Source organism: Ambystoma mexicanum, chromosome 9, assembly GCF_040938575.1.
Source record: "Ambystoma mexicanum isolate Mex_15411 chromosome 9, UKY_AmexF1_1, whole genome shotgun sequence".
NCBI lineage: Eukaryota > Metazoa > Chordata > Amphibia > Caudata > Ambystomatidae > Ambystoma > Ambystoma mexicanum.
This window is the reverse complement of record NC_090931.1, coordinates 793,515,262-793,542,999: the sequence shown is the minus strand read 5'-3', so window position 1 is coordinate 793,542,999 and position 27,738 is coordinate 793,515,262. Positions and strand designations below refer to the sequence as shown.

Here is a 27,738-nt window from a genome sequence, read left to right as displayed (position 1 = left end):
ATTCAGTTTGGTAAAAAATTATCTTTCCGCCACCCGTTAGGACGTGCCGAGTGCCTCTCCCAACACTCATCAGTCTATGGTGGGGTTCCGGTGTGGCTTCTGCTGCTTCTCCCAACCTCTCTGGGTGGCATGCCGGCTGCTGCGACCCCCGCTTGCTTATCGGGACTGTTCGTGGCCATGTCAGTTGCTCCGCTGCTTCCTTCTAGATGCAGGTAGCGTCCCGCTTTATTCCGCAGTCCTGCAGCCCCAGCTGCTGGTTATTTTGCCACAGAGGCTCCTGCCCCTGCAACAGCCTATTGGCTCGACTCGTCATAGACTGGGCAGGTTTTCTAGGCTTCTTGCCGGCATCCTGGCTGGTCTCCTTCCCTCCTGCTGCCAATTCTGTCTCTTTTTATACACCTGCAACCTTTTGACAGGTTGCAGGTGTGTACTCCAAATTGGATTTGTCGGACTATGATTAAGAGGACATACTTGAACTTCACGACACTTGGAAGGCATCTACCTCGTCCCAGTACTTAAGTGATGACATGGCCTAGTGGCCTTACTCTCAGTCTCTTCTTCTTTGTCTTAGTACTGTCAAGTGTGTCATGTGGGAAAATGAGGGGAGCTGGTTTACAATAGGCCATAAAGGTTGGGGAGGGTTAGCTTGGTTGTCAATGGGGAAAGGGGATAGCATGTCTCGCCCGAGGGCACCCCACTTCCACTCCTCAAGGACCCTCCACTCAGGTGATCCTCCCTCGCTTCTCCACCCCCAGTGTCAGGATCCAAAAGTGATGGCCTTTCCCTGGTCACCTGCGCAGAGGATCCAAGGGGAGTGGGAGTTAGAATACACTCAAGTTTCTCACACTGTCCTCTTTCTCAGGAGTAGAACCCTTGTGTCTTGCCCAGATAACCTGGTGGTCGATCAAGCCAGAGATTTTGACAAGAGGACGCCAAAGCCCAAGCTTCGGCGAGTGCAAGGTTCACCAACCGTTACCTCAGCAACTTAATGAGCAGCAATCCTCGATGACGTAATCGCTACCGAGACACCACACAGATGCCGTGTGGGTCTGTGATCGGCAGCATGGCGCTGGAGTCTTGACACCGCTTAAACTCACATGCCTTAGGAACGGACATCGTTTCGAATAATGCAGAAATTAGGACAATTTTTGTCAAATTTTTGCAAAATTCTCTGATGACAGTTGTTTGGAAAAGAAAACAGCATGCTGAGAGTACGGAAAAAAGGAAATGAGGTATGGGGCGTAGTGACATAGTATATGTCCGGCGGCCAATGTCATGTCCGGAGTTGACGAGTGGCACAGTCGAGTCAACAGGGATCGAGGGTTGAGTCCTACCACGGCCCTTTTAAAACGTTTCAGAGTGGTTGATGCTGGAATGGATAACTATCTGATGAGGAATCTGCGGGAGAAAGCAATCCATTGAAATGAGGTTTGTTCATACTACACACATTTTGTGTGATGGACATGGGTGGTATGAGGCCAAATAGTACAGCTGCTGTTAGTTGGGAGTAGTGCCTACTGGGATGTACACGGTGCATGCATATGAACGTTGCCTATTGGCCTGCCAATGTGGCTTGTTATGTGGCGGCGCTGGTGATTCACTTGGCAACATGGACTGTCACAGCACACATGGGTGCTTCTCATGGTTCCATGGCTTCGCATGCACATTTCCCCTACAGCAAATGTGCATTACCACATTATCCCACCTTCCCTGGCACATGTGTGTAGTCACTTTGGCTTGGTACTAGTTGGCATGTAGTTGCCCATTCCCCTGCCCATTATGCTCACCTATGCTGGGGACACATGCTTTTGGCCAGTGCATTCACATGGGAGTGGGGACTGATAGACTTATAGCCATCCCCTGGGATAGATGCTCCTGTCTCTGCGCTGCTAAATCCCTCAATCCCCTCCATGTGGAGGATAGAGCTGGCCTTATTCTCCCACTGGGATAGGACAAGGGGGTCCACATTGCAGTCTCCTGTGGCCGATGTCTCCCACCGGTGTTTAGACAGGAGGATGCGGACCCCGGACTTCAGGTCATTCCACCGCTTCCTGCAGTCCTCACTGTCCCGTGGGACTGTGTCCACAGCTGTGAACTTGTCACAGATGCCTGCTCCCATTGCTGCCTTCCTCTGCCTTGATGTCTTACAATGCTGTTTAAAAGGTTATTTGATAGCAATAACTCAATACAAGCTTTTCATGGATAGAGATACGCAATTGTGCAGAACACAGAAGCCTTTATTCTTTACAGCTAACTGGGAGGGTTTCCCATGCCATAGATGTTCAGTTAGCAGGAAAATACTTTTTTCTAGAATCAAGACATTACGCAACACGAATGTTCTGTTTTAATATGGACCTTACGATATGGAAGGCCATATTTCTATAAGAGTACATGGCCTGTTTTCATTGGACATTAACGCTTCCTGATTTCTTCTTGCAGTGACCTCATCCTATGCTAGTCAGCACAAAACATGTTTTTTCCCCTTTTCACTTAATCACAAGATATATTTTGCAACTTAAATCTAGACAGAAGCAGTTTTGGGATGATGCACGTTGAAGCAAGACTCTGCCAAGTACATAAAATTTGCTGTCACATTCTCATTGGTTCCCTGTATCTTATGTATTCCTTACTCTCTGCCAACCTTTAGTCTGAAACTCCCTTACTGCCATGGCACTGCTAAAATTGTATTTTTCTACCAATTAATATTGCTGAATCACTGCACCTGCCACTTTCCCAGGCCTCCCCAGTTACCAATAACCTTGGCTTGGGTTGCTATTTGTCCGAGCTCCACACAGCCCTATATTTCTGTGTTTTCAGCAATTTTAATTTTCATGAGGCTTAAGGCCTGCATTCATTTGTGATGCATGCTAGTGCATCCATTCTGGCAAAGATGACTACCTTTTGCTACAGCATTTCTTATGTCAGAGAACTATATTCTCTGTTATTCATGTTGTACGTGATTGTCATGGTATCAGGCAGGTAGTTGGGGCAAGCTGGGTGGAGGCTTGGCAGGCCTGGCATAGGCACACAAAGAACCCATAACAAATCCCTCCTTTCATTCCTTCCTAGTGTTTGTAGTAACTTCCTGGTTACCACTTCCCGTTGCCAAACAGGAAATGCATTATAACTAATGAGCTCTGTAGTGTTTGGGTGTGGCTGGCTATATAAGCCACACCCAAGATTCTTCCAGTGCTTCATGTTGCTTACTGTGAGGTGTATCAGCAACACACTTGCCGTGCTCTGGATCAGCCAGCATCTGCTTACCTGCTCCGGATCATCCTGCTTCTGCTTACCTGCTCCGGATCGTCCTACTTCTGCTTACCCGCTCTGGATCATTCAGCTTCAGTTTACCTGGTTCTTATTCCACGCCGCAGCTATCTCCAGTCAAGAGGGGACTTCTACACCGGCACCTGTAAGGGCAAAGAAGAACAGCGTTAACACTCGCACATCAGTAACGCTGCGCATACTCACCAAATCTTCCCGCAACGCTGGAATCCAGGTTATTTGCACGAGCGCACAAACCCCTGTAAGAAAGAAGAGACATTATTCATTGCGCTCGCTCCAATAAAACGGACACTTATTTCACTGCACTCTCTCTCTCTACGCGGTGCATACTTACCAGAAGCCTCCATGCAAACTTACCTAACAACCAAGTCTCCAGTAGCGCTGAACCCAGACTCGAGGCGCTAATACCACATAATTTCTCCTGCAAGGGAAAGGGAGAGACATTACCAGGCGCGCTCGAATTGAAGGCGCTGCGCAAACCTACCAGCAGCTAGCTTCTACACGCAGCGCTACTCACCCACAAAAATACCGGCAAACAAAGACAATACGGACAATTTTGGACACTCAACATTCCCCGCGCAACGTTCACTTAAGGGAAGGACTTTCTAGCCAGTGAAGAAACTGACGCCTTGAACTCTCAGCCTCGCTGTGAAGGCATAAAACAGCATTTGGCATCTGAACTCAGCCTACAGACATTGGCACCAATCACATGAGTGAATCGCGCCCCTGCAAATGCAGGATGGAGTGCACACCCTACTAAAGATCAAGGTAAGCCCATATGGGGACATCACAGCACACAGTAAAGAGAAGGGAAGGGCCCAGGGGAATCGGTGAATTCAGGTCTGAGTGTACACCTTGTATTTGACAGGTATTCCTCCGGGTGAAACAGGGGAAGTGAAGACTTGGGGTCAAGGGAGACTCGCCCACCGCTCCTGCAAAGACACAGGTGAGTGTGACAGCGATGCATACATCACTTTATGTTTGTGTTTTTCTAAACGAATGTATGCAGTGCAATATTTTCCATATCTCTTAAATAAATGTGTACTCCTTTCACCTATTGTCGCCATCTGTAACCTACATGGCATGCATTCCCTAACGCACCTGCCTGAAATAAGAGCAATATGGCTGCCTCAATGGACACTGCCTGTGCCCTGCATGACATGTTCACCTGTCCATCAACAGAGGGAGCAGAGGGTCTACTCCTCTTCAATGCCGAGAGCCATATAACTCGTCGGCATGGGCCACCCCCTCATCAGTGAGGACTCGCTGAACTTCTCCCTTCTCCTTCCTCAGGCGTCGACTGGGCACCGTCCCTTTACCTTTCTTTTGGGACATGATTCCAGTCCTTTCTGGGTCTTGATGCCACCGGAAGTGGGGGATCCATAGTGTATTTTGATTTTTTAGATGACCATCGCCATGCTTCCCGTTCCAGCGATGATGCCAATTCCGCCAAATAACGCTGATTGTACAGCGTTAATGGTAATTCTGCTGATTCTGGGCAAATTACCATCAGGGACACATTTTCATTGGAATTCCCCCAGACAGACTTACCGTTACTACCAATGGTGTGTGTGTGTGCTCCCGCCAACTTGTAATGCAGCGGTAATTCTGCCGGACACCACTGCGGTAACGGTTATTTGGCCGAGGTGGAATGACTGCCGTATTACTGCCCAACTCATAGTGAACCCCACTGTCCTTTTACCCTGTGTCGTTCAACTCACAATCATTCCTTACATTAACTTCTCTACTCACTTGTCTCACGAACATGCACACTCGCACTGAAGAACCACTTCCACTCCTAAGCCAATACCTCACCTGCTCCACAAATCTCAACAATCTGCCACTCCTCCATCCTTCTGCTGGTCTCGCACAAAGAACACACACTTCTAGTCCCTTCAACCACCCTACTACTCCCCCTCTCTCACTCTACTACCCCTCTCCTCCTCCAACACTAGTACTTTACTCCTCCCACTACTTACTCTCCCTCCTCCTCCCACTACTACTCTCCCTCAACTCTGTGCTACTTTTTGACAAAGGGGGAGTTCCTCTCACATTTGAAGAATGTAAAAAACATTTTCTTTAGCAGAAACACAGCACTTTCATTAAAATCAGCTAAGTCATTGGATCACTCACAAGGAGGCGATAACAGTGGTTACTAGGAATCCCATGGGGTCGGGGGGGTTGGAGATATTAGCTGCACAGGGTACTGGGAAAAAGTGACATTCCCAGTATTAGAAATTGTCTTATTTTATGGATGTGAATGAGGTGCAACCATACATGACAAAATGGGAGCAGGAATTGAGACTCTTGATCGAGATGCATAACGATCAAAGAATGCTCAAATAGAATATGCTCTATGGTACAGGACTCCATGGGGATGTGGCACAAAATAAATCCTGCCTTAGTGTCCTTGAGAGGATTCAGTGGAACAGGCCCATTGGGACATAAGTGGTGGAGTTGCCTGCTAGAGCAAGATTATTGGAAAAATATCTTGACTAAAAATAAAGACATAATGGGTATTCATCCTACGATGAAACAATTTTTGGTGGTGCTTTGGGATACCAGAGAAGAGGGTCTTTTAGCCATTATGGAGGGGATTCCTGTGCCTCCTTAATTTCTCATTTATAAAATATAGTACTGTTCTCTAAATTATGTAGTACAAAGGATGTAGTTTCATTTTTGTTAGTTGGAAATGGAAAGATATAGTGATATTTACTGTTTATACTACAGAAGAAATCTTACCATTTTCTTTGTTGCCACGTGGCTTGGGACCTCTCACAGATCTTCCCTTTTATAATGGGATCTGTTATGAACATTTTGCTTACTTTTTTTATCCACATTACCTGATGTATTCTGTATTTTATATTGCTTTTTGCAGCATGTATCCATCAGCCAATAGTTAAGCTGACACTGTTTTACATCTTGATCATTTAAACAGAATAAAGCTTTAAAAAAGGAAAACTACCATGCAATGTTCAATTTAGGCAATTTAACAGTTGCACTACCCACACAAACATACCTAGGGTCAAGTAGACTCCTCAAGAATCGGAAAAGCAGGAACAGGTCCTAAAAGGATACAAAAAACAAGGCTCATTTGAAAGTTTATTAACCTTCTACGCAACATTTTAAAAGGTGTTAAAACACACATTAAAGCTGCTGCTTTGATATATATCATAAAATAAATGTGTAATTGACATTCAAACTAAGTTGTCTCTTTTCCCCTAAACACAGCTCACAAAGGGACACAGTGCTCCTAGTTTGCAAACGTTAAAGCAAACTTTGTGGCTTACTCTTGGACACAAGAAAAGTGAGAGAAAAAAACAAGAGAAAGAAAATTATTAAAGATAAATTCTAAGTTACTCACCGTAATGACTAACGTACTCCTAGTCCATAGTCCCCTTTCCTCCATACTGTATGGGTGTCCCTCTATAGGGAGGGGAAACAGAACCTTTTCAACAGAAAAAAATTGTCTTCCCCTTTAAATTTAGAGGCGCGCAGCCCTGGGAGCATGCGCTCTCCTGACTCCGCCCAGCGGCGCCACTCCTCTCACCCCTTTGCGTCGACAATATTACAATTGCCTAATGACACAGGTTTATTACGGGGAGAACGGTGGGCATATGGAGGAAAGGGGACTATGGACTAGGAGTACGTTAGTCAACACAGTGAGTAACTTATAATTACTCCTATGTCCTGTCCCTTTTCCTCCATACTGTATGGGCGATTACAACTGAATGCATCCTTGGGAAGGAGAGTTGACCCTCTAAGAAAACAAGGCAGAGTCTAGCAGATTCTACGGATTGCGGACCTGCTATTCTACACTCTCTCCTGTTCGAGTGAAGATTTTTTCCATTTCCATAACCAAAGGCAGACTTTCACCATAAAGACCCTAGGCTCACGCGGAGTCTAGCAGAGTATTTGTGAGTCTTAGTGAGGCGAGGAAGGCAGAAGGCGCCTCACTAATGCTCCGCAACGTCACTCAACATCCTAACCTAACAACTACACGTGAAAACAGACGGAGACGTAGCTGATTGTAAAGATGCTGCTTACTGAAAACGACGGAGAGGGAGCACGGAAACCAAACACTCGTGCTCAACAAAAACTGGGGAGCCCGTGTGGCGGTGGAAAGAAGAATTCTCTGCTTCCAACGCTACAGTCTATGCCACGGGAGAAACTTAGAGAAACTTAGAGGCGCAAGATGGCGCCCAGTAATTGCATCTGCAACTAATGCTCCCTCTGCAAAAGCAAATGAGTGTCGAGTGATAGATGGGATCGTAGTTACGCCTGATCCAAACTACATTAGCATAGAGAAAACACTGCGTTTGACGAAAAGTCAAACGAGTTTGGATGTTACGGATGCAGAGTTGAGATTGGCTCAGCAGCGGATGATGGGCTGTTGCAGGACAGGAGCAAGGCTTCCCAAGTGGCAAACCTGAGCATGGCGAGCACTGTGAAACAACTTAGTTATGCCCTCCCCGTTGCTTTACTTCCTATCTCGCTGGACTCAGAAGGAAACTTGAAGTCACTGCCGGACCCTCTGATAGTTGTGGCAAACTCTTTAGGGTGTCCTTCGATAAGAAGTCTGGAGTGTTACGCATCTACAAGTCCCAACTACAGTCAAGACCTAAATCAGTCCTGCGAAAGTACTACAAAGTCTGAGGAATGAAACCCTTCTAGAGAAGGTGAATCCATTAGACTCACAGGAACAAACAGTTGAGTCCCCAGAGATCTTTGCAAAGCTTGACAATTCAATCATGAGTGGAGGATTGGTAAGGGCTGGTGCAACTGAAGAGATAGACATAAGCCAGAGTGTCTACTCACAGACGGACGAACATGGAATCGCGAACGACCAGCAAAAAAAAGATGCAAATACTAAACAGGCTAGGCAATCGAACAAACAACATTATGGGAACCAATGGAACGGATATAACAATGCCTAGATGTGGGCAAATGGCTAACATTCATTTTGAGGAAACTCAGAACTTGACACATATGGCGATAATGGAACAGAGTCAAAGGCAAGAGGAGCTGAGAGAATCCTGTAACCGGTATGAAGATGAGGACATTTGGATAATGGAAAAGGGGTATCTAGCCCAAGAACATGCTATACAACATCTGACACATCGGCATAGGAAAGTAAGCCATCCAAACACCACGGCACTGGGCCTACAACAGGACAAACAAAGAGACAAATTCCAAATGTCAACCCCGCTGATAGGCAAAAGGTCAACCAAGAGAAACTTAAGCCTACATGAAACATCAATAGCGGATGAACTACATGAACTAGAATGGCGACAATCTTTTATCAAAAAAATGAACAATAAAGCAAAAGAAAATAGAAGTCAGGTGTTAGGCTTGCAGCAATTTTCCCAAAAAATGCAATTGCTCTCTGAGGATCTGGACAGACATTAGGAACGGCAAATCAATCCCCTGAATGGTGAAAAGGACACGATAAGAGGAATACAAGACTGTTTGCCATTAGATAAGGAAATAATGGGAGCATCTAGAGGTATTATATATGGCCGAGGGGATAGAGAGCATCCACATTCTGAAGCAACACTCACTCATAAGATCAAGTCGCAGTGGTCTCCGAGGGGGACACACGAAGCCCAAATTCAAACGTCGGCAAGTGAATTAGCCAGAGCCTAACAAACGAAGCAAAGCTCAAAAGAACAGTCCGTAAGAGGCGCCCAAAAGCTCCAAGGAAACAATGATTCAATTGAAATTGATGGCATAGAGCCGCGACGTGGATCCGATGGCAACAACACAAAGAGAACGGAAGAGAGCTTGAATTCAGCTATAGACAAAAACAATCTGTCAATAGCGGCAGGAATGCAAATTCATAATAATGTGATGGCTGCTCTGGCAATCTCCTTGGCTCCATATCCTAAACTATATGAAACCATACGTGAGAATGTGAAAGATAATGCCACTACTTTATTTACTACAGTCCAAACTTTTATATATGGAATCCTTTACCTCTAAGATTGAAGAGCATCTAAATCGAGAAGTTGAAGCTTCTGCAACTTGGCAAAGACGTCTAAATGACATTACGATCGGAAGCCAAGAAGAATCTGCATCAATTTCGAGAGCACTACTAGACTCCTTAACATGGATGCAGAAACTTGCAGAAAGAAATGAAACACTTCCAACGGAATATTGAGCAAATGCGAGTTGAGCATCAATGCAGGATTTGCAACACGTGCGAGGTGCCGACAAAAGTAGATTTGAATATGGACTTAGGCAAAATATAGGTTTCAACTATGAATGTAAAACTGTCTGAACCAATTCCTCGTCCAGCTAGTCAGCAAATAAGGTTTCCATCTAACCTCAATGATGAATCAACAGGCGCACAAATGAGGTCCTGCAAAGCAAAAGATGGCAGTTTGACTGTAGAGGTATCAAAAACATCAGGGAGAACGATCTCACAGAACGTCCAAATTGTGACGACATCCGAGTAATCATGAATTGAATAAAATGGCAACTGAAAAAGGAAAAAGGGCTGACCCATCTATCTCTGAAAAGCAAAAAGGAGGTTGAGATGGTACATATGCAGTTTAAAAAAAAAAAAGAGATGCAACAGAGTTATAAAATAAAGCAAGTGACAATACTGGCTTGATGAAGAAGAAAAGCAATAAGGATATGGCGAGTTTGCAAATAAAGGAGATGAAAACTTAAAACATGAAAACAGGCCGGAAACAAAGCGACAGGGTCGCGTGCATTCTTACGAAACATCCAAAAGCCACCAAGGCCAAGTGTCAAGTTCAATATGGGAACACAAAAAGTAGGTGAGGGCACACTGAGAATTCAAAATGCAAAAGAAATAGCAATATCATTGAACTTGACTGAAGAGGATGAGGAAATAGAATATTCCGTAGAAGAGAAAAACGTGTCACATGACTTAATTGATGATGCCTCTTTTTATATTGAAGAATGTGAAGATGCTCCTGGAAAGGATAACCAGACATGACCCATGGCTGAAAAGGAGGCAGATGAAGAAATAAATACCAGCCAAATGCCACCAGAAGAGGATGGCTCTTCAACTGAGGAGCAGGACAAGACTCCAGACTCCGGTGATCCACCTTTTCTCTTGACGGAAGAGAAATGTAACAACATTTTATTTGAGTCATCTAGACAAAGGCAAAAGGAAAAGAAGAAGCAGAAGAGGCCCAGGCAAACGAATTGGAACCCAAAAAAGCCTGTAGGTAGAGATGATCAGGTGGCATATGCAAAAAGAGATAGTAAGAACACAAGTCTTGTCAGCGGAATAAGAAAGCAAATTATAAGGGGACCAGCAAAGGTCAGGGAACAGGGGGCCCACAATTCGGAATCACAGATCAAAACAAGCAAAACAGACTATTAGAAAATATGAATATTTTATTTTAATTTCATTATTTGTTTAAAACATACATATTAAACCTTATTATGAGCTCATAACTAATATAAGCATGTTGTTTATAGAAATAAAGTGTATAATCAGACAAAGTGCTTGTATAAAAACAGGACTGTCAATTCAGTCGATGCTAACATAATGCTACCGAGCTGTCTGAGCAGCAAACTGGATGAAGGGGATCACCCGGATGGTGGTCAGAGGCTACGGATGCGTAACAGACTTAAAAAGTACCACACGTGCATAATAAATACAGCAATAATTTCCTCTAGAACTAAAAGGGGTGCCGTACGTCAACTACTAAACTATCATAATCCAGTTTTTTACACTACGTCTGGCATGGTTTAAAAAAAGAGGTAGTTTAGATGGTACAGAGCATCTAAGCTGTTTCACGATTGATGCCCATCTTCTTCAGGACGGCGCACTCCCACTAGGATAGTTGCCACTTAAAATGTTGGTATATATATATATATGATATATATAGGACTATAATACAATCAGCTATGAAGATTATACAGGCTGCATCCATAGTCTCGCCTAGAACATCATAAAAAAGAGGAAACAAAAGACAGAAGAACACAATCAAACAGAATCATAGAAGATTACATTACAGTCTAAAAGCTAAATAAACAAGCAAAAATGATCTGTGAATAACGAACAGGATGCCCCCCTCCCTGTAAAAATGTCCAGAGAGGACCCTTATACCTGTGTGTGGGAGAATAGCAGGGTTTAACAAAATAAATTGCAAAATTACCATTGTCTCAACCAAAAGCTGGTCCCGTCTTCCCAAGGGTAAGTCTTGGGAAATATATGTAGACCATCAAGGCAAGTTCTCTACAAAGTAAAACTGCAAAAAGTTGCAGTTCATAAACACAAAAGGTCATACAATTTCTCACTTTAAAAATTCTTTAAATTTCTAGTTTTGGGAAGGACTGCCGCCTTATGTTCTACCTCTGCCGTTTGGCGGGGATATTCATAATTTATTGCCCCTCCTACATTATAACATGTTCCTGTTCTTGCTTTTTGTTAAACAAATAATGAAATTAAAATAAAATATTCATATCTTCTAATAGTCTGTTTTGCTTGTTTTGATCTGTGATTCCGAATTGTGGGCCCCCTGGTCCCCGACCTTTGCTGGTCCCCTTATAATTTGCTTTCTTATTCCGCTGACAGGACTTGTGTTCTTACTATATTTGCTCCTTCCTCTCTGTCAGCGAAGTAGAGGTTTACCCATGCCCTGTTTTGATTATGTAAAAAGAGATGACAAGCATGGAAGACAGAAGTCAGCAGACGAACTAAAAATTAAAGTAACAAATATTCTAAAAGAACAGAATAAGATCAATCTGAATAGAAATAATGTCCTCCATTTGCTTCACGAGGTACACACACTTAAAAACATCAAGTCAGATGAGATACAAATAGTAGAATATCTGGACGAAGATCGAGTTGACAGAGTGGTCCTATATCTGACCTCCTTCAAAACAAAAGAACTCCTCGTAAGGTCTGCCCATAAATTGCTATGACTTGCATATGAAATTGAAGAATATAGCAAGCAAATCATGGAGGATCAATTACTTAAAGTTGTAATGTGCAAAAAACAACAACTAAGAGGGACTTTCAAGAAAAAGAAAACATCAAAATCACGGTTGACAACGATAGGAGTAAATTACAAGGTGCCACGCAGAACAAAGTGCAAAAACGGATTGACTCACAATCAGAAGATTGTGCCTGGATTGCAAGAACATTAGCGGTTATTGAGCAACATTAGCCAAAAAAGAATCAAGAAGCGGTCACAGATTGCATATTGTCATGGAACACTAGAGGCTTCAAGCACCTCTTCAATAATATTAACAAATATCTCAGAAATGCCAGGCTCATTTGCCTACAAGAGACCTGGCTCCAAACACTCCTGGTATGTCCAAACTATGAGGTCTTCTTTAATCCAGCAAGAAAAAGGAGAAATGGAAGGGCCTATGGAGGCTTACTAATGTAAGTGAAAAAAAAGTACAAATATTAACATTCTTAAAAAAGGCAATTTGATGAAGTTTGGTCAATGGGCAATAATAGAATGAATAGCACCTGACAATAAAGCAAACCGCAGACTAATGATTGTTAATATTTACTGGAATCACGCCAAAGAAAAAAAAGAGTGTCCTCATGGCAAAACTATTAACAATACTTAAAAGTGAACTAAGGAAAGACATCTTTTTACATGTGGTAGTTGCTGGAGATTTGAATATTAAATGTATGGATAAAATGGTCGACCGGATAGTGAGGCTAAATCCAACGGCGATACAGATATGGCAAGATGGCTACAAGGCATGGATGAACTTGATCTCTTCAAGCTAAACGGTCAGAGAGAACGTGATATACCGAGCAGCCATACTTGGTCAAATGGCACTTTAAAATCCACAATTGATTATATGTGGATACTAAGACGTCATCCATACGAAGTGAAGCAATTTGAAATAAGAAAACAAATAAATAGTGATCATAACATCATGAGACTTACATGGTCGGAGGAGCTAAATGACGAAGACACATCTGTGGCCCAAAATGAAGTTGAAGTTAATCAAGGAGGTAATCGCCTATGACTGAGAAAAAAGGAAATTTGCGAACTACTTGAAAAGATCAACTCACAAGACATCAACGACGATCATAATATCGCGTACACGGCTCTCTTAAAGGATTTTGAATGTATAAAGACAGCAAGTAAAAAGAATAAAACGTTCCAAACATCAAGATCAACAAAAACAACTTATCAAAAAGGAAAAACAAGCATACAGGAATTGGCTGCTAGGATTTAAGAGTTTGAGAGACCAAGAGCAAGGGGAATTAATGTTACAGGTGCTAATGAAATCCAACTCCAAAGACTTTTGGGCGATTGTTATTAAGCAACTTAAATCAACAAACCAGGTTGACTTGTGGGGTCTCTGAAGAAGGTTGGTTAGACCACTATGCTCAGGTTTTTGGAAGCAAAGACTCGACTATTCATGAAGAACTCCTGCAATATAATACTGAATGGAACATTCTAACAGATGAAGAAGTAATCAAATTAAGAATAATAAAACTCTCCTCGTCAACTGCAGCCGGGTCGGATGGGAAAACAAACATTGATCTTAAAAACGATCCAATACTCTGGAGTAGTCTAATAAAGAGAATAAATCACAGTATAAAAAAGCTAAGGAGAATTCCGGAAAGTTGGACAAAAAACATTACGGTACCAATTTTCATATAGGGCAATAGAACGGATCCTGGAAATTATAGGCCGATAGCCTTGCTGGATAATATCGGCAAGCAGTTTGCAAATGACTTGCAAAAAAAGTTTAACGATTGGGCACAGCAAAATAACAGACTCACGGCATACAGGCTTTACTAAACACACAGGCATGGATCTGAATCTATTTATACTTTCACTCTTGTTTAAACCGTATATTGCCAATCTATTAGACTGTCTACATAACACAAAAAGATTTCCACCAAAGCTGAATAACACTGAAGTTCCAATGATATGCTATGCTGACTTTATCGTCTTGATGGATCGAACCCAAATTGGGCTACAACATCTGCTGATTGACCTACAGAGCTATATGAAGACTAATGAGCTGGAAATGAATATGAAGAAATCCGACAATCACCATAGGTCATTCGAACAAGCGAAAAGATAAACTTTTCAAATGGAAGATTGGCGATGAAAGCGTTGAAAAAGTGAATGAAATTACATATCTGGGGATTCGATTTAATCAATCAATTGCAGAAAAAAGCTGGGAGCAAGAAGGAAAGTAAGAAGAATAAATACACAAGGGGCGATTCTGAATGGGCGATATGGAAAGTTCTCCATATTGCCAGTAAGAGTATTCTATGTCCAAAAAGTAATTCCAGCTCTAACCTATGGAAGTGAGGCAGCCTTGAATCTATCCTGGAAACACGGGGGGAACTTAGAGTGCCAATTTTGGAAACAGATTTTAAATCTACCAAGGAATACCAAGATGGAAATCTATGGCCTTATTAAGGAAAATAATTCTCCCACGACTCGCAATAGGATATCAAACTCTAACTAAAAAAGAATCTGGGAAAAGTGCGGACTTACTAACAACATGGAAACAAAGGTGGATTGAAGAGTTAATCAAAATAGGGTCCTCGGAAGAACTAGTAATAAACCCAGAGAAAACGAAAAATAGAGACAAAACTCAAGATTGGATAAAAACACGAGAGGCTTGTTTGACCTTCAAATCACAAAAGGATGAAGCAGCAGAACATTGTAAGTGTGGTACAGTACCACTATACTTAAGAAGAACAAGTTACTTTCTTACCTGGTAACGTTCTTTCGATGGGATGGTCCGACAACGTATTCCATATCTATGACAGGTAATGTCCACAGCTGTGCTGCTTTGGAAAATCTTCTGCGTCTGCGTCCTGCTCGATGACGTCGATGCTCCGTCCCCGAGGACCTCCTCCGACGGCCGACGTCACCCGATGTGATAAGTAGGAAGCACGACGCCCATAGCCTCAGTTATAGTTTTTTCCCAGAACGTGTGCCACCAGTATTCTGCCAGTCAGACACACACGGCCGTGCGGAACGCAAGCTGCAATCGCAAAAGAAATTCTTCAGCGGGGAAGGTAGGGAGGGAGCTATATGGAATACGTTGTCGGACCATCCCATCGAAAGAACGTTACCAGGTAAGAAAGTAACTTGTTCTTCGAGGGGATTGGGTCCTCCGACGTATTCCATATCTATGACAGACTCCCAAAGCAGTACCAAGCAAGGAGGTGGGAAAAGAATTTAGAACACAAATTTAGCATGCCCAATCAAATTGCGGAATATAGGACTGCCTTGCCAAAGGCCAGATCCTTCCCTCTGATGGAATCGAGGGAGTAGTGACGTACAAATGTATGTACTGAAGCCCAGGTGGCTGCATCACAGATGTGACAAATAGGAACACCCCTCTGCAGGGCAGTAGATGCAGCCACTCCCCTCGTATAATGGGCCCGCAAGCCAGTCGGAGGGTCCTTACCCGCCAAGCGGTAATACTCGGAGATAGCTAAAATAATCCAACGAGACAATGTCGGTTTCGCTACAGCTTGTCCCAAACGCTTTCCAGCGTAACCAATGAAAAGTTGATCGTCCACTCTGACACGGGACATGCGCGAAATATAAAAGCTCAACGATCTCCTAGGATCAAGCCTATGGAGCCTCTCCTCTTCCTTACCAGGATGTGGAGGAGGATAGAACGCCAGAAGAACAACCTTCTAGCTCAAATGAAATTCCGAAACCACCTTCGGAAGAAAAGGAGGACGAACTCTAAGGACAACCCTGTCCTTATGAAACACAGTGAAGGGTGGCTTAACTGAAAGTGCCTGTAACTCACTCACTCTGCGAGCGGAAGTAACCGCAACCAAAAACACAGTTTTAAGAGTTAGCAGTCTCAAAGGGCAAGAATGTAAAGGCTCAAACGGAGCACCCATAAGAAACTTAAGAACAAGGTTTAAATCCCAACCGGGCACCAGAAAAGGTGACGAAGAGAACACATTAGTGAGCCCTTTCAAAAACTGCGAAAAAAAAGGAATCTTAAAATAGGAACACTCTTCAGACGAGCGCTTAAATATGGACAGCGCCGCCAGGTAACCTTTAATGGTTCCCACTTGCAAGCCCTTGTGGGCCAAAGAAAGCAAAAAAGACAGAACCATGGGAATGTCACATTCAAAAGGATCCACATTCTTAACTCTGCCCCAGTCGCAGAACTTTCTCCAACAGCAACGGTACAGAGACTGTGTTGCTGTCCGCCTGGCCGAGAGCAACACCTCCATCACGTCTTCAGGGAGGTCCCAATCCTTATACCTCAACCTTTCAGAAGCCAAGCGTGAAGGTTGAGGGATCTGACCTCTGGATGAAGAACCTGACCCCCCTCCTGTGAGAGCAGATCGTCTTGGTAGGGAAGACGACGTGGAGGGCAGATGGACAAGTTGAGAAGGTCCGGGTACCACGTCCTCCGGGCCCACGCCGGAGCAATGAGGATCATCCGGGAACCGAACTTCCATAACCTCCGCAGTACTTGCGGGATGACGGGGACTGGAGAAAACGCGTACAGCAGTGGGAATGACCACTCCACCACAAACGCGTCTCCTAGGGCTCCTTTTGGAGGAAATTCCCGCAAGCAAAACCTTTTGCACTTCTGGTTCACACTGGAGGCGAAGAGATCTACTTGAGGGGTCCCCCAAAGGGCGAAGATCTCCAGGAGAATCTCCTGAGCCAGCTCCCAATCGTGAGAGACCGTGCTCATCCTGCTCAGAGCGTCCACCGTCTCGTTGTCGTCTCCGGCCAGATGAACAGCCGAGATCGAAACTTCCTGCTGGATGGCCCAGAACTCGAGCTGCATCGCCTCACTGCACAGATGAAGTGACCCTGCACCCCCCCCTTTTTGTTGAGGTAGTGCATGGCCACCGTGATGTCCGTTAGAATCGGGACACTCTTTCCTCGCACAGTCGGCAGAAAAGCCTTCATGGCTAGCCTGACGGCCCTCAGCTCCAACAGATTGATATGGAGTCTGGACTCCGCCGGAGACCAACGACCGCTGACTGTCAACTCGTTGGCATGAGCTCCCCATCCTGTGAGGGATGCGTCCGTCACGATCGTCACCTCCGGCCAGGGAAACCAAAATGGGGCCCCCTTCATCAGATTGCCTTCGACGGCCCACCACAGAAGGTCCTGGGCCACTGGAGCTTGAGTGCCCATTGCAAAGATCTCATCCGCAGACGAGCCTCTGGCACCAGAAGAATGCAGGATGCCATGAGGCCGAACAGTCTCAAGAACTCGGACGCTGGGAGAGTCTGGGCAGGTTGAAACTTGTGCACCATCTGCTGAATGTGAAGAGCCCTCACCTGGGGAGGAAAATACTGCCCCAGGGATGTGTCGAGCACTGCTCCGATGTACTGGAGCCACTGCGTTGGTGTCAAATGGCACTTCTTTAAATTGAGGGAGAAGCCCAGCTTGTGAAGGGAGTGGCAGGTGATGGACAGATGATCCAGGACTTGCTCGGGAGAGCTCCCCCTGATGAACCAATCGTTCAGGTAGGGGTAGACGTGAATCCCCCCTTTCCTGAGATGCGCTGCCACCACCACCATGAGCTTGGTGAAAACCCTCAGGGCGGAGGTCAATCCGAACGGTAGGACCCGAAACTGAAAGTGCGAGTCGCCAACCGCGAACCTCAGGTACTTCTTGTGCTTGGGATGGATCGGCACATGGAAGTAAGCATCCTCGAGGTCGAGAGACACCAACCAGTCCTGAAGTTGAAGGGCCTGGAGGACTTGAGAGAGAGTAACCATCTTGAACTTGTCCTTCCTGAGGAGTTTGTTCAAACCGCGCAAGTCCATGATGGGTCTCAATCCCCCGTCTTTCTTCGAAATAAAAAAATAAGGGGAATACATCCCTTGTTCCTCTCCGCTACAGGCACCAGTTCTTCGGCGCCTTTCTCCAGCAGGGCTTGAATTTCCTGCGCAAGGAGCGGATCCAGACTCTTCAAAGAGAGGTTCCCAGGTGGATTGTCATGAGGCCTCTGCCGAAAAGGAAGACAGTAGCCGTGGGTTATGATCTCCAGAACCCACACATCTGAAGTAATAGCTTGCCACTCTACAAGATGCTGCACCAGCCTTCCCCCAACTGGCGAACCATGGGACCTGGCCTCATGACTGATTGGTAGCGGCTGCGGCGTTGCCTGAGGGCAAAGAGGCAACTGCCGGAGCGGCCTTGGCTCCTCGAGTACCCTTGTTTCCACCTCTGGCACTCTTACGGTGGCCTCTTTGACTGCTAGATCCTCTCGCTTTACTGAATGACGAGTAATAGCGAAAGGAACCTCCCCTCCATTGTTGTCCCCTAGGACGAAAAGGCGGAGGTTGGGCAACTGCAGCGCCCAACGACTTTGCTGCAGCTTTGGAGGTCTGCAACCTCTCAAGGCTCTCGTCAGCCTTGCTGCCAAAAAGGTTTTCACTGTCAAAGGGCATGTTGAGGAGCCGGGACTGCACATCGGGAGCGAACCCAGACTTCCTCAACCACGCAAACCTGCGTATTACGGTGCTCGTCGCCATGGACCGGCTGACACAATCTGCCATGTCCAAACCCGACTGAAAGGCCTCACACATGGCATCCTTGCCATCCTGAACAATAGCAAGGAAACCATCCTGTTCGTCCTCTTCGGGAATACGTTCACCCGCTAAAGCAACACAGTTCCACAGAGTGTGTGTGAAACGAGACAATGCACATATGGAGTTGGCCGCCTGAAGCGCCCTACCCCCTGAAGAAAACACTTTCCTCGTCCAGCCGTCAAAACGTTTGTCGTCCCTATCCGGAGGGATGGTAGGATACGACGCCTGCTTTGCGGGGGCCGTAGCCGCCTGCACCACCAAACTCTCCGGAGTGGGGTGCCTGGACAAGTAGCAGGGGTCGCTACTGGCTGGACGGTATTTTCGCGACAAAGACTTGCCCACTGCCGGGAGACTCTCCGGAGCAGTCCAAGCCGCCGCCACCCTTCTCTGCAGAGCCATATGAAATGGCAAAAACGGGTCAGTGGGGGGACCAAGATCAAGGATGTCTGTGAGATCATCCTGAACGAACTCCCCTGGGGGAGCTGACCAACCCAAGTACTCGGTGACCCGAGACATAAGGCACCGATATGAAGAATCGGCATGAGTGCCAGGCTCTGGACTACAAAACTCCACCTCTGGAGAGGTGTCCAGTCCACTGGGATCATGCAGTGACTGCCTCAGGTCGTCAAACTGGCTATGGCCCGATATAAGCTCATCTGGAACCGTAACCGGAACCAAGCCGTCATCAGAGCCTTCATCACCCTCTGAAATGTACACCAGACGGGGAGAGGAAGACCTCTGGGGGCCAAAGCAGTGCCTGACCTTAGCCAGAGCCTTCCTAGGGGCTAACGTCGTGCCACAGGGCCCCTCCGACACCACCGCCTCGAAAGGCGTCGAGGGCGCTGAACGAGTCGGCGCCGGCGTCGACAGAAAAGGCGTCGACGTTGAGCGAATCGGCGTCGACGTCAGCTGCAGCGCCGCCAGCATCGACAGTGTCGACACAGTACTCGAAGCCGGAACTCCGAGTGTGTCTCTCGATGACCTAGGCGCCGACGGCGTCGACGACCCCCTCGGAGGTGGTACCTCGAGAGAAATCGTCGATGACCTCGGAGCCACAGGCGTCGACGTCTTCTTTGGCGGTCTCGAGCGCATCGAGGACCGGGACCTGGAACGGGCATGGCGAGAACGGCTACCCTTGTCCGAACGGGACCTCTCCCGCGAGCCGTGCCGACCACCCGAGCCCGAAGGCGTACAAGCGGTGTCTCTCGACCGGTGCCGACCGACCCCACTCGGAGGCGCGGACGGACCGGTGCCTTGCGATTCAAGGATCGCTAGCATCTGCTTCCTGAAGGAAGCCCATTCCTCCGGTGTCGCTTGCATGGAAGGATAAGTGACCCGCCGACGGGCGGAGTCCTCGGAAGAGGACGGGGAAGGCGACCGATGCCAGCGCTTCCGGGAATGCCTCGAAGAGGCAGGAGTGGCGAGACTGACTCCTGGAAGGAGACCCACTAGACTTCCGACGATGATGCGGAGAGTCGCCCCTCGAGTCATCCGTTGAAAGCCCCGCAGACCTCGACTTCCGGGGCTTAGACACCCGACCTACCGACAGCTTCTTCTTGCGTTCCCGCAAGGCCGTTGCCATGAGCGACTGGCAGTTGACACAGTCGTCCGTATCGTGGGCCTCCCCGAGGCACCAGAGGCAGGCGTCGTGCGAGTCCGTGACCGACATCTTGGACCCACAGTCCCCGCATTTCTTGAAGCCCGGACGCGGGGTTGAAGACGAAGTAGACATCGCCACGAACAGGTGTTCATAAAAAAACGAGAATTGAAAACACTAAACTCCAAAGAGTCGAGGCGTACCGAGATTCACGAAGCAAAGACGTTTGCGGAAAAAATGGAACTGAGGCTATGGGCGTCGTGCGTCCTACTTATCACATCGGGTGACGTTGGCAGTCAGAGGAGGTCCTCGGGGACGGCTCATCGACGTCATCGACGCAGGATGCAGACGCCGAAGATTTTCCGAAGCAGCACAGCTGTGGACATTACCTGTCATAGATATGGAATACGTCGGAGGACCCAATCCCCTCGAAGATACTTTACAAAACATCACAGAGAAAAACTGATGCAATTAAGTTTTTCCAACGAATGCCTACAAACATAGAACTGGTAAACGTGGTATTTACAACGGCAGATGTCGATTCTGCAACAAGTAGAACGAACTAGAAGCCACACGTCATTTTATCTTGGAGTGTAACGGAGTCGATAGTGAAAGGAGGCAATGTCTGAATACATATGCAGAGGCATATAAATCATTTGACATGGACAACTGGTGGGAGTACCTTATTCAAGGCCAAAATCTGCGTTTAACTGCAGCGGCAATACATTTATTAGAGAAACTGATGAAAGACAAAGTGCAAGAGGTCCAACAAGAAGGCTCCCAGGAGCGTATGGAAATCGGAATAGAATAGGAAATGAAGATGAGTTAATGGACAATGTTTTGAGTAAATAAAACATGATGTAAAATGTTTAAAAAGTTTATTGTAAACTAAAAATAACAATAAAAAAAGAAACAAAAAAGAAGAAAACAAGTTCTTCAACACTGCCTGGCCAAATGCTGTGCCCGACCTGCTGCTGGCATCCAAGCAGTAGCTCTTACAAAAGGCTGATGGGGAAGCCCAAGTAGCTGCCTTGCTGATGCTCTGCCATGGGACGTGTCTTTGGAAAGCCACAGATCGTTGCCTTGGGTCTGATGGCGTGGGTGTGCATGTTTCCTGGCAAAGCCCTGTGGCTGCCCCTCATACGCCTCCTTGATGGCCATCACCATCCACCTTGCTATGCCAATTACGGAAGCTCTTTGTCCTGTTCATATAAAATCTTGCAGCACGCCCGACATCCAGACAGTGCAATACCTTCTGAGCCTCATTCTTTGGATCCGCAAAGAATGTTGGGAGAAAAATATCCTCATTAAGATGAAAGGTGGAAATGACCCTAGGGAGAAAGGCAGGAAGCGTCCTAAGCACCACCTTGTCCCAGTGAAAAGTGGTATAGGGCTCTGAAGCCACCAGGGCCTGAATTTCGCAGATCCGGCATGCTGATGTAAGGCCAACCAGTAGAGTAGTCTTAATAATAACCAGCCTGATGTTTGCTGCCGCCATGGGTTTGAAGGGTTTGTGTGCCAGGGTGCAAAGCACAACTTTTAGGTCCCAGACCGGATGTGGATGTTTGACAGAATATAATCTGGTCAGTCCCACCAAGTGCCTTTTTACCACTGGATTGGAGGATTGGAGGAGGAGAAGAGGTCTTCTCCGGAGTTCTTGTAGGTCCCAATGGCCGCCAGACACACATGGCAGGTGTCTACCTGTACACCTGAGTGAGCCAGATGCGGAGAGAAGGATAACACATCATCCAGTGAGCATTTCAGCGGATCAGTCTTGTTTGTCTTGGCTCAGTGACAGTACCTCGTCCACTTGCTCCTGAATTGACTCATGGTGGAGTCGATTCTTGCCTCTTGTATGAAAGCCAGGCTGTCCTGTGACAAGTGTAGATAATTCATGGTGACCTGTTCAGGAACCAAGCTGCCATGGCTAACTTCAGCGGAGCAGGGTGAACCACTGTACCCCCCCTGCTGGGAGAGTAAGTGGGCTAGACCCAGCGAGAGGACCCTGTGAATCAGCGGAGTGGGAGGATAAGCATATGCATTCATGTTGTTCCAGGGAATCTGCAACACGTCCCCCAGAGATCCCCTGCCTTGCCCAAGCAAGGAAGCGAACTGGTGGCATCTCCTGCTGCTCAAGGTGGGGAACAGTTCTACCTGAGGATGGCCCCACCTGTCGAAGATCCCCCTCAGGACTGCTTCTTTCAACTGCCACTCGTAGTTGTTGATCCCCAACCTGCTGAGCATGTGCACCTCCAAGTTGGATTCCCCTGGAAGGTTGACTGCTGATAAGTAAATGTTGTTCGACAGTGCCCACTCCCAAATGTCGATGGACAGCCTGCAGAGCGGAGGGGATGGAACAAGTTACTTACCTTTAACTATTGTTATCAAGCATGGGTCTGGCATGGATTCACATGCTCATGAATATTCCCTGTCGTCAGGTAAAAGAAAAGAACAGTTTCACTTTCACTTACAAACTGTATTTCTCCTCTAACCCAATCACTGTCCCCTCAGTCATACTGCCCCCATCCAATGACAGTCCTCTCTCTAAGCCCCACCTCTGGCAGCCATCTTCAGATTTGGTAAGCACGTCAAGTGGCAGTATGACCAAGAAGAGCCGCAGAGGGGTCGGAGGGAGGGTTTGCATGTGGATCCATGCCAGACCCATGCTGGAGAACAGCAGTAACTTGTTCCTTCTCTAGCATGGGGTCTGGCATGGATTCACATGCTCATGAATAAAGAATATACAGCAGTACAACATTACACAACCAAGGCAGGTGGCAACGCTCAACAGAAGCAATTAACTCTTACCTCTGGAACAGACTCACCTCAAGAGAAAAGGTTTGCGTAGCACTGCTTGGCTGACTCTGAACTCCTCCCTGGAATCCCTGTAGACGCAGTAGAAATTTCTGAAGGTGTGCGTGGACCTCCACATAGCAGCCCTGCAGATGTCTAGCAGGGGCACACCAGACAGGAACACTGTCGTCGCAGCGATCGCTCTGGTGGAGTGGGATCTAGGACGGCCGGGCAGTGGTCGATTTGTCAACCGATGACAGGGTGTGATGCAGCCAGAAAGCAACCTTGAGATGGGAGCCTTGGACAAGGACTTCCCATGGTTCACAGGACCAAAGTTCACAAACAGTTGAGAAGTCTTCCGAAAACTCTTTGTGCGCGTCACATAGAACTTCAGGGCACGAGCAACATCCAGCGAGTGCAAGGCCCTTTCAGCCGGTGACAAAGGCTTCAGGAAAAACACAGGTAACACCAAAGGCTTGTTGAGGTGGAATTCCGACGAAACCTTCGGGATGAAAGAGGGGTGTGTCCGCAGCACCACCCTCGATACATGGGAATTCCGATATGGCTGCTTGCAGGATAGGGCTTGGATCTCACCAACTCTCCTGGCAGAGGTGATGGCCACGATGAAAGCCGTTTTCCACAAGAGGAACTTGAGGGGCCTGATGCATAGGCTTGAAAAGGGCCTTCATGCGCTTCGTCAGCACCACGTTGAGTTCCCACGCCGGGGCAGGAGCCTTCACCAGTGGAAAAGATCGAAACAGTCCTTTGAGGAACTCCTTGACGAGTCGATGAGACCAAAGTGAAGATCTTCCTGTAGACCTGGTATAGTGGGAGATAGCCGCCAGATGTACCTTGATTGAGGCGTGCGCCAGTCCGGCCTTGGCCAAGGATAGCAATTACAGACTGATCTGCGGGGCAGTGACCCTCAGAGGGATGATCTTCTGCGACTGGCACCACGTAGCAGAACGCTACCACTTGTGACCGTAGCACTACAAAGTCGACGACGCCCTGGCCTTGGCAAGGATCTCCCTACAGGCCGCTGGCAACTCATATCCTCCAAACTCTAGGGCTGCAGGAGCCAAGCCCTCAGGTTCAGCGATGCTGGGTAGTGATGTAGGATTGCGCCGCCTCCTCTCGTGAGAAGAGCCGGAACTACTGGCAGCTTGACCGGAGGCGACGCTGACAGGCTGAAAAGGTCCGGGTACCAAACCTGTCTCAGCCACGTTGGGGAGATGGGTATCATCCTGCATCGGTACTGTTTGAGTGTGTTGATGACTCGTAGCAGGAGAGGCAATGGAGGAAAAGCGTACAGAAACAGGCCTTAACACAGGAAAGAGAACGTGTCCCCAGGCTCCTCGGTTGGTGGAACCTGCTGGCAAACCAACCTCCATTTGGAGTTCACCGTCGTCGCAAACAGATCGATCAGGGGCCTGCCTGTCATGATTCCTGCCCCTGATGTCCCCAGCCCTCCAGGATGTCAGGCTGGAGCCAGGCCATGATCACCTACATGGCCCTGAAGGGCCTCTCCATCTCTCCAAAGACCCACTTGGAGTCAGACTTGGCGCTTGTGGCACCAGACTCAATCACTCCCATAGGATAACATTGGGGATTGGACTTTTAGTGCATTGATGGGGACAAGATGGATGCCCCCACACATTTCGGTTCCCAGAACTGCATGTGCAGTCTAGTCTTTTGGGTGTGGTTCAGCCCAGAGACATCTGGGATACCCAGAGACTATTTAAGCCACGCCCAGGCTGAGAAACATGCTTTGCGTTTTTCTGCACCTGCAGCGTGACACTAACCGTGTTCGGATTGGTTTCCAGTAGGCCTGCGTCTTTCTTCTGCGCTCAGCTCCTGCAAGAACAAGAACACCGTTAGGAACAGCCTTACCTTGCGGCGCTTCTGCCCATCATTCATCGCTCCTTCTGTTCTGCTGGCATCTTCGGCGGTGTCATTCCCATCCCGGCAGGCCGCTTCCTAAGGAAAAGGGAAAAGAACAGAAAAAAGGCATCAGTAAGCATTCAGCAAATCTTTGCTTATTTTTAAAGACTGTACGAGCTTCAAACGCTTACCTGAATCCCAGCCGCTCTGGGGGAACTCTGTCTCTGGAACTTCTCATCCATCTGCAAGAGGGAAAAGACACTCCAGGTTAGCATGGAAACATCTAGGAGGCGCCGCATACCGCGCTTACTCACCGCATTTCTTCTTCATAACCGTGATCCACGCTGAAAACGTCGCGGCACCTAAAAGACACAGAAAAAGAACTCGGTTCAATACAAATACGAAAGGGTCGCATCATGCATCGCGCTCTCACTCACCTTCAGCGCTACTCATCTCAGCAGCACGTCGCCATCCCCGGACGCCGGCCATCATCGAAGGAAGGAAAGGAACGAAGTTAGAGAACTGTTCAAAAGACTCATTATACTTACCTGTCGGACTCTTGCCAGTGAAGTAACTAGGCAACAACGAGCCTGCATCAATCAACGCGCTCCTGCGCTGAAAGCAGGACGGAGAGCACACTTTCCAAGAAAACAAGGTGAGCTGTGGATCAAAGGAAAGGGTTGGACCCCAGGGAAGAAGGGATTCAAGCACACAGAGACAATAGGGAGTTAAACTCTACCAATCCTGTGTTTCAGGCCCAGTCTCCAGTCGAGTAGACTACAGGAAAGGGTTCAAGGTCGGAAGAGGTCAGAACAGGCTGAGTGACGTCCTCGTGGATACCAGGTGAGCGTTACACTGCCCCACTGGACAAAGATGCGGTCCACCTGGTCCTGCCGAAGTTCCCACTCGTTGCAGGAGTACAGTTCCCTGCTGAGGAAGTCTGCCATGGTGTTCTTGACTCCCGCCAGGTGAAGAGGAACATCTCTTGTCCAACAGCCCACTGTCACAAGTCCTGCGCCTCTTTGGAGAGTGCTGGCGACCGAGTGCCCAACTGCTTCCGGATTTAGACCATTGTGGTGGTGGTGTCCATGACGATCCTCACCACTTTGCCCTTCAGAGATGGAAGGAACGACTTGAGGGCCCAGAACACTGCCCGTAGCTCCAGGATATTGATGTGGAGATCCTTCTCCTCCGGCAGCCACAGGTCTCTGGCGTGCAGATGTCCAGTGTGGGCTCCACAGCCTTCCAGAGAAGCGTCCGTGGTTACCGTTTCATGGTATGGAGGGTTTTGAAACCCTGTGCCCGGGCGATGTTGGACTGGAGGCCCCACCACCTTATTGCCGGAAGGAACTACTCGTTGAGCGGGATCTTGTACGTGAATCTTCCGGACACCTGTATCCAGCGAGCATCCAGGAACTTCTGAAGAGTTTGCACCCGCAACCTGCAGAGCCGGATAAGGTAGATGCAAGACGGCAACATGCCGAGCAGCAACTTAATTTCTCGCACCATGGCGGTCTTCATTGACAACAGTCGTTGCACCTTCCCCCGCATGGCTGCTACTTTTTCCTACAAGGGCGACGCTAGGCAGGAGATCGTATTGATTATGGCTCCTAGGAACAGAGCGTTCTGCGATGGTGTCAAGCAGGGCTTCGGATAATTAATCGAAAACCCCAGATCCGTCAGCAGCTGGACGGTCATCTCAGTGTGTCCGGCGGCTAACTCTCGCGAGCTGCCCTGGATGAGTCAGTTTGTTTTGTTTGTTTGTTTATTAATTTGTATGGCGCACCAAACGCAAAGGTAGCTGGGCGCAACAGAGAACAGAATACATGGATACATAAAGCTTGGTTACAAAGTGAGGCACAAGGTACATATAAAACATTACAGGTAATAATCTGAGCAAATCTATTGAAGGAATATACATATATACAAGCAGACTGGGTTTGATCTTCAGGGATTGGCAGTTAAAGGGTTAATCTTAGGGGTCGTTGGAGTGTAGCCATGTAAGAATATTCCGTCTGTGGGAGAGCATTCCAATACTGGGCCTCTTTAACCGGGAAACTACTGCCGCCTGTTTTTTTTAGCCTGAATTTGGGTCTCTGTAGGCAGTAGGAATTGGTAGTTCTGGTAGGGCGGGTCGATGTTCTTCTCACTATTGTCTCCGCAAGGTAAGGGGGAGCTGCTGCGTTAAGGAATTTGAAGGTTAGTGAGGCTGTTTTAAGTGAGATCCTGTCACTAACTTTTAGCCATTTATGGTCTCTTCTTGTATTAGAGATGTGTTCTCTAGTAGGTAAGTTAAGGGCAGTTCTAAGGGCATTATTTTGCAATATTTGAATTTTGTCAAGGATGTATTTGTTGGCTCCCAAGTACAGGGCATTGCAATAGTCAAGTTTGGAAAGTATTAGGGCGTTGGCAAGGATGATACAGCTAGCTTATGTAAGGAAAGCTTGGCATGCCCCAATGAGCTTGCAAGTATAGGCAGTGGAGGATGCTAGGGAGTTAACTTGTTTCTTCAGCGTCAAGGTAGAGTCAAGGTAAAAGCCTAATGTTTTCACTACCTTGGCTACTGTAATTATGTTGCCATCAACGTTGAATGCAGAATAGTTTGGGCTAAGTTTTCTTAGGTTGGCAGCAGAACGAGGAGTAGTATATCAGTTTT

General features: G+C 47.2%; 1 protein-coding gene across 3 annotated transcripts in view; it reads right to left on the bottom strand.

The window, feature by feature from the left end:
• Positions 1-27,738, bottom strand: part of VPS8 (VPS8 subunit of CORVET complex) — a 2,529,257-nt gene that overhangs the window by 748,291 nt on the left and 1,753,228 nt on the right. For all 3 annotated transcript variants that reach the window (XM_069615741.1, XM_069615740.1, XM_069615739.1), the window contains exon 34: positions 6,305-6,351. In XM_069615741.1, the coding sequence (XP_069471842.1) occupies positions 6,305-6,351 (47 nt within the window). The remainder of the gene's footprint in view (positions 1-6,304; positions 6,352-27,738) is intronic.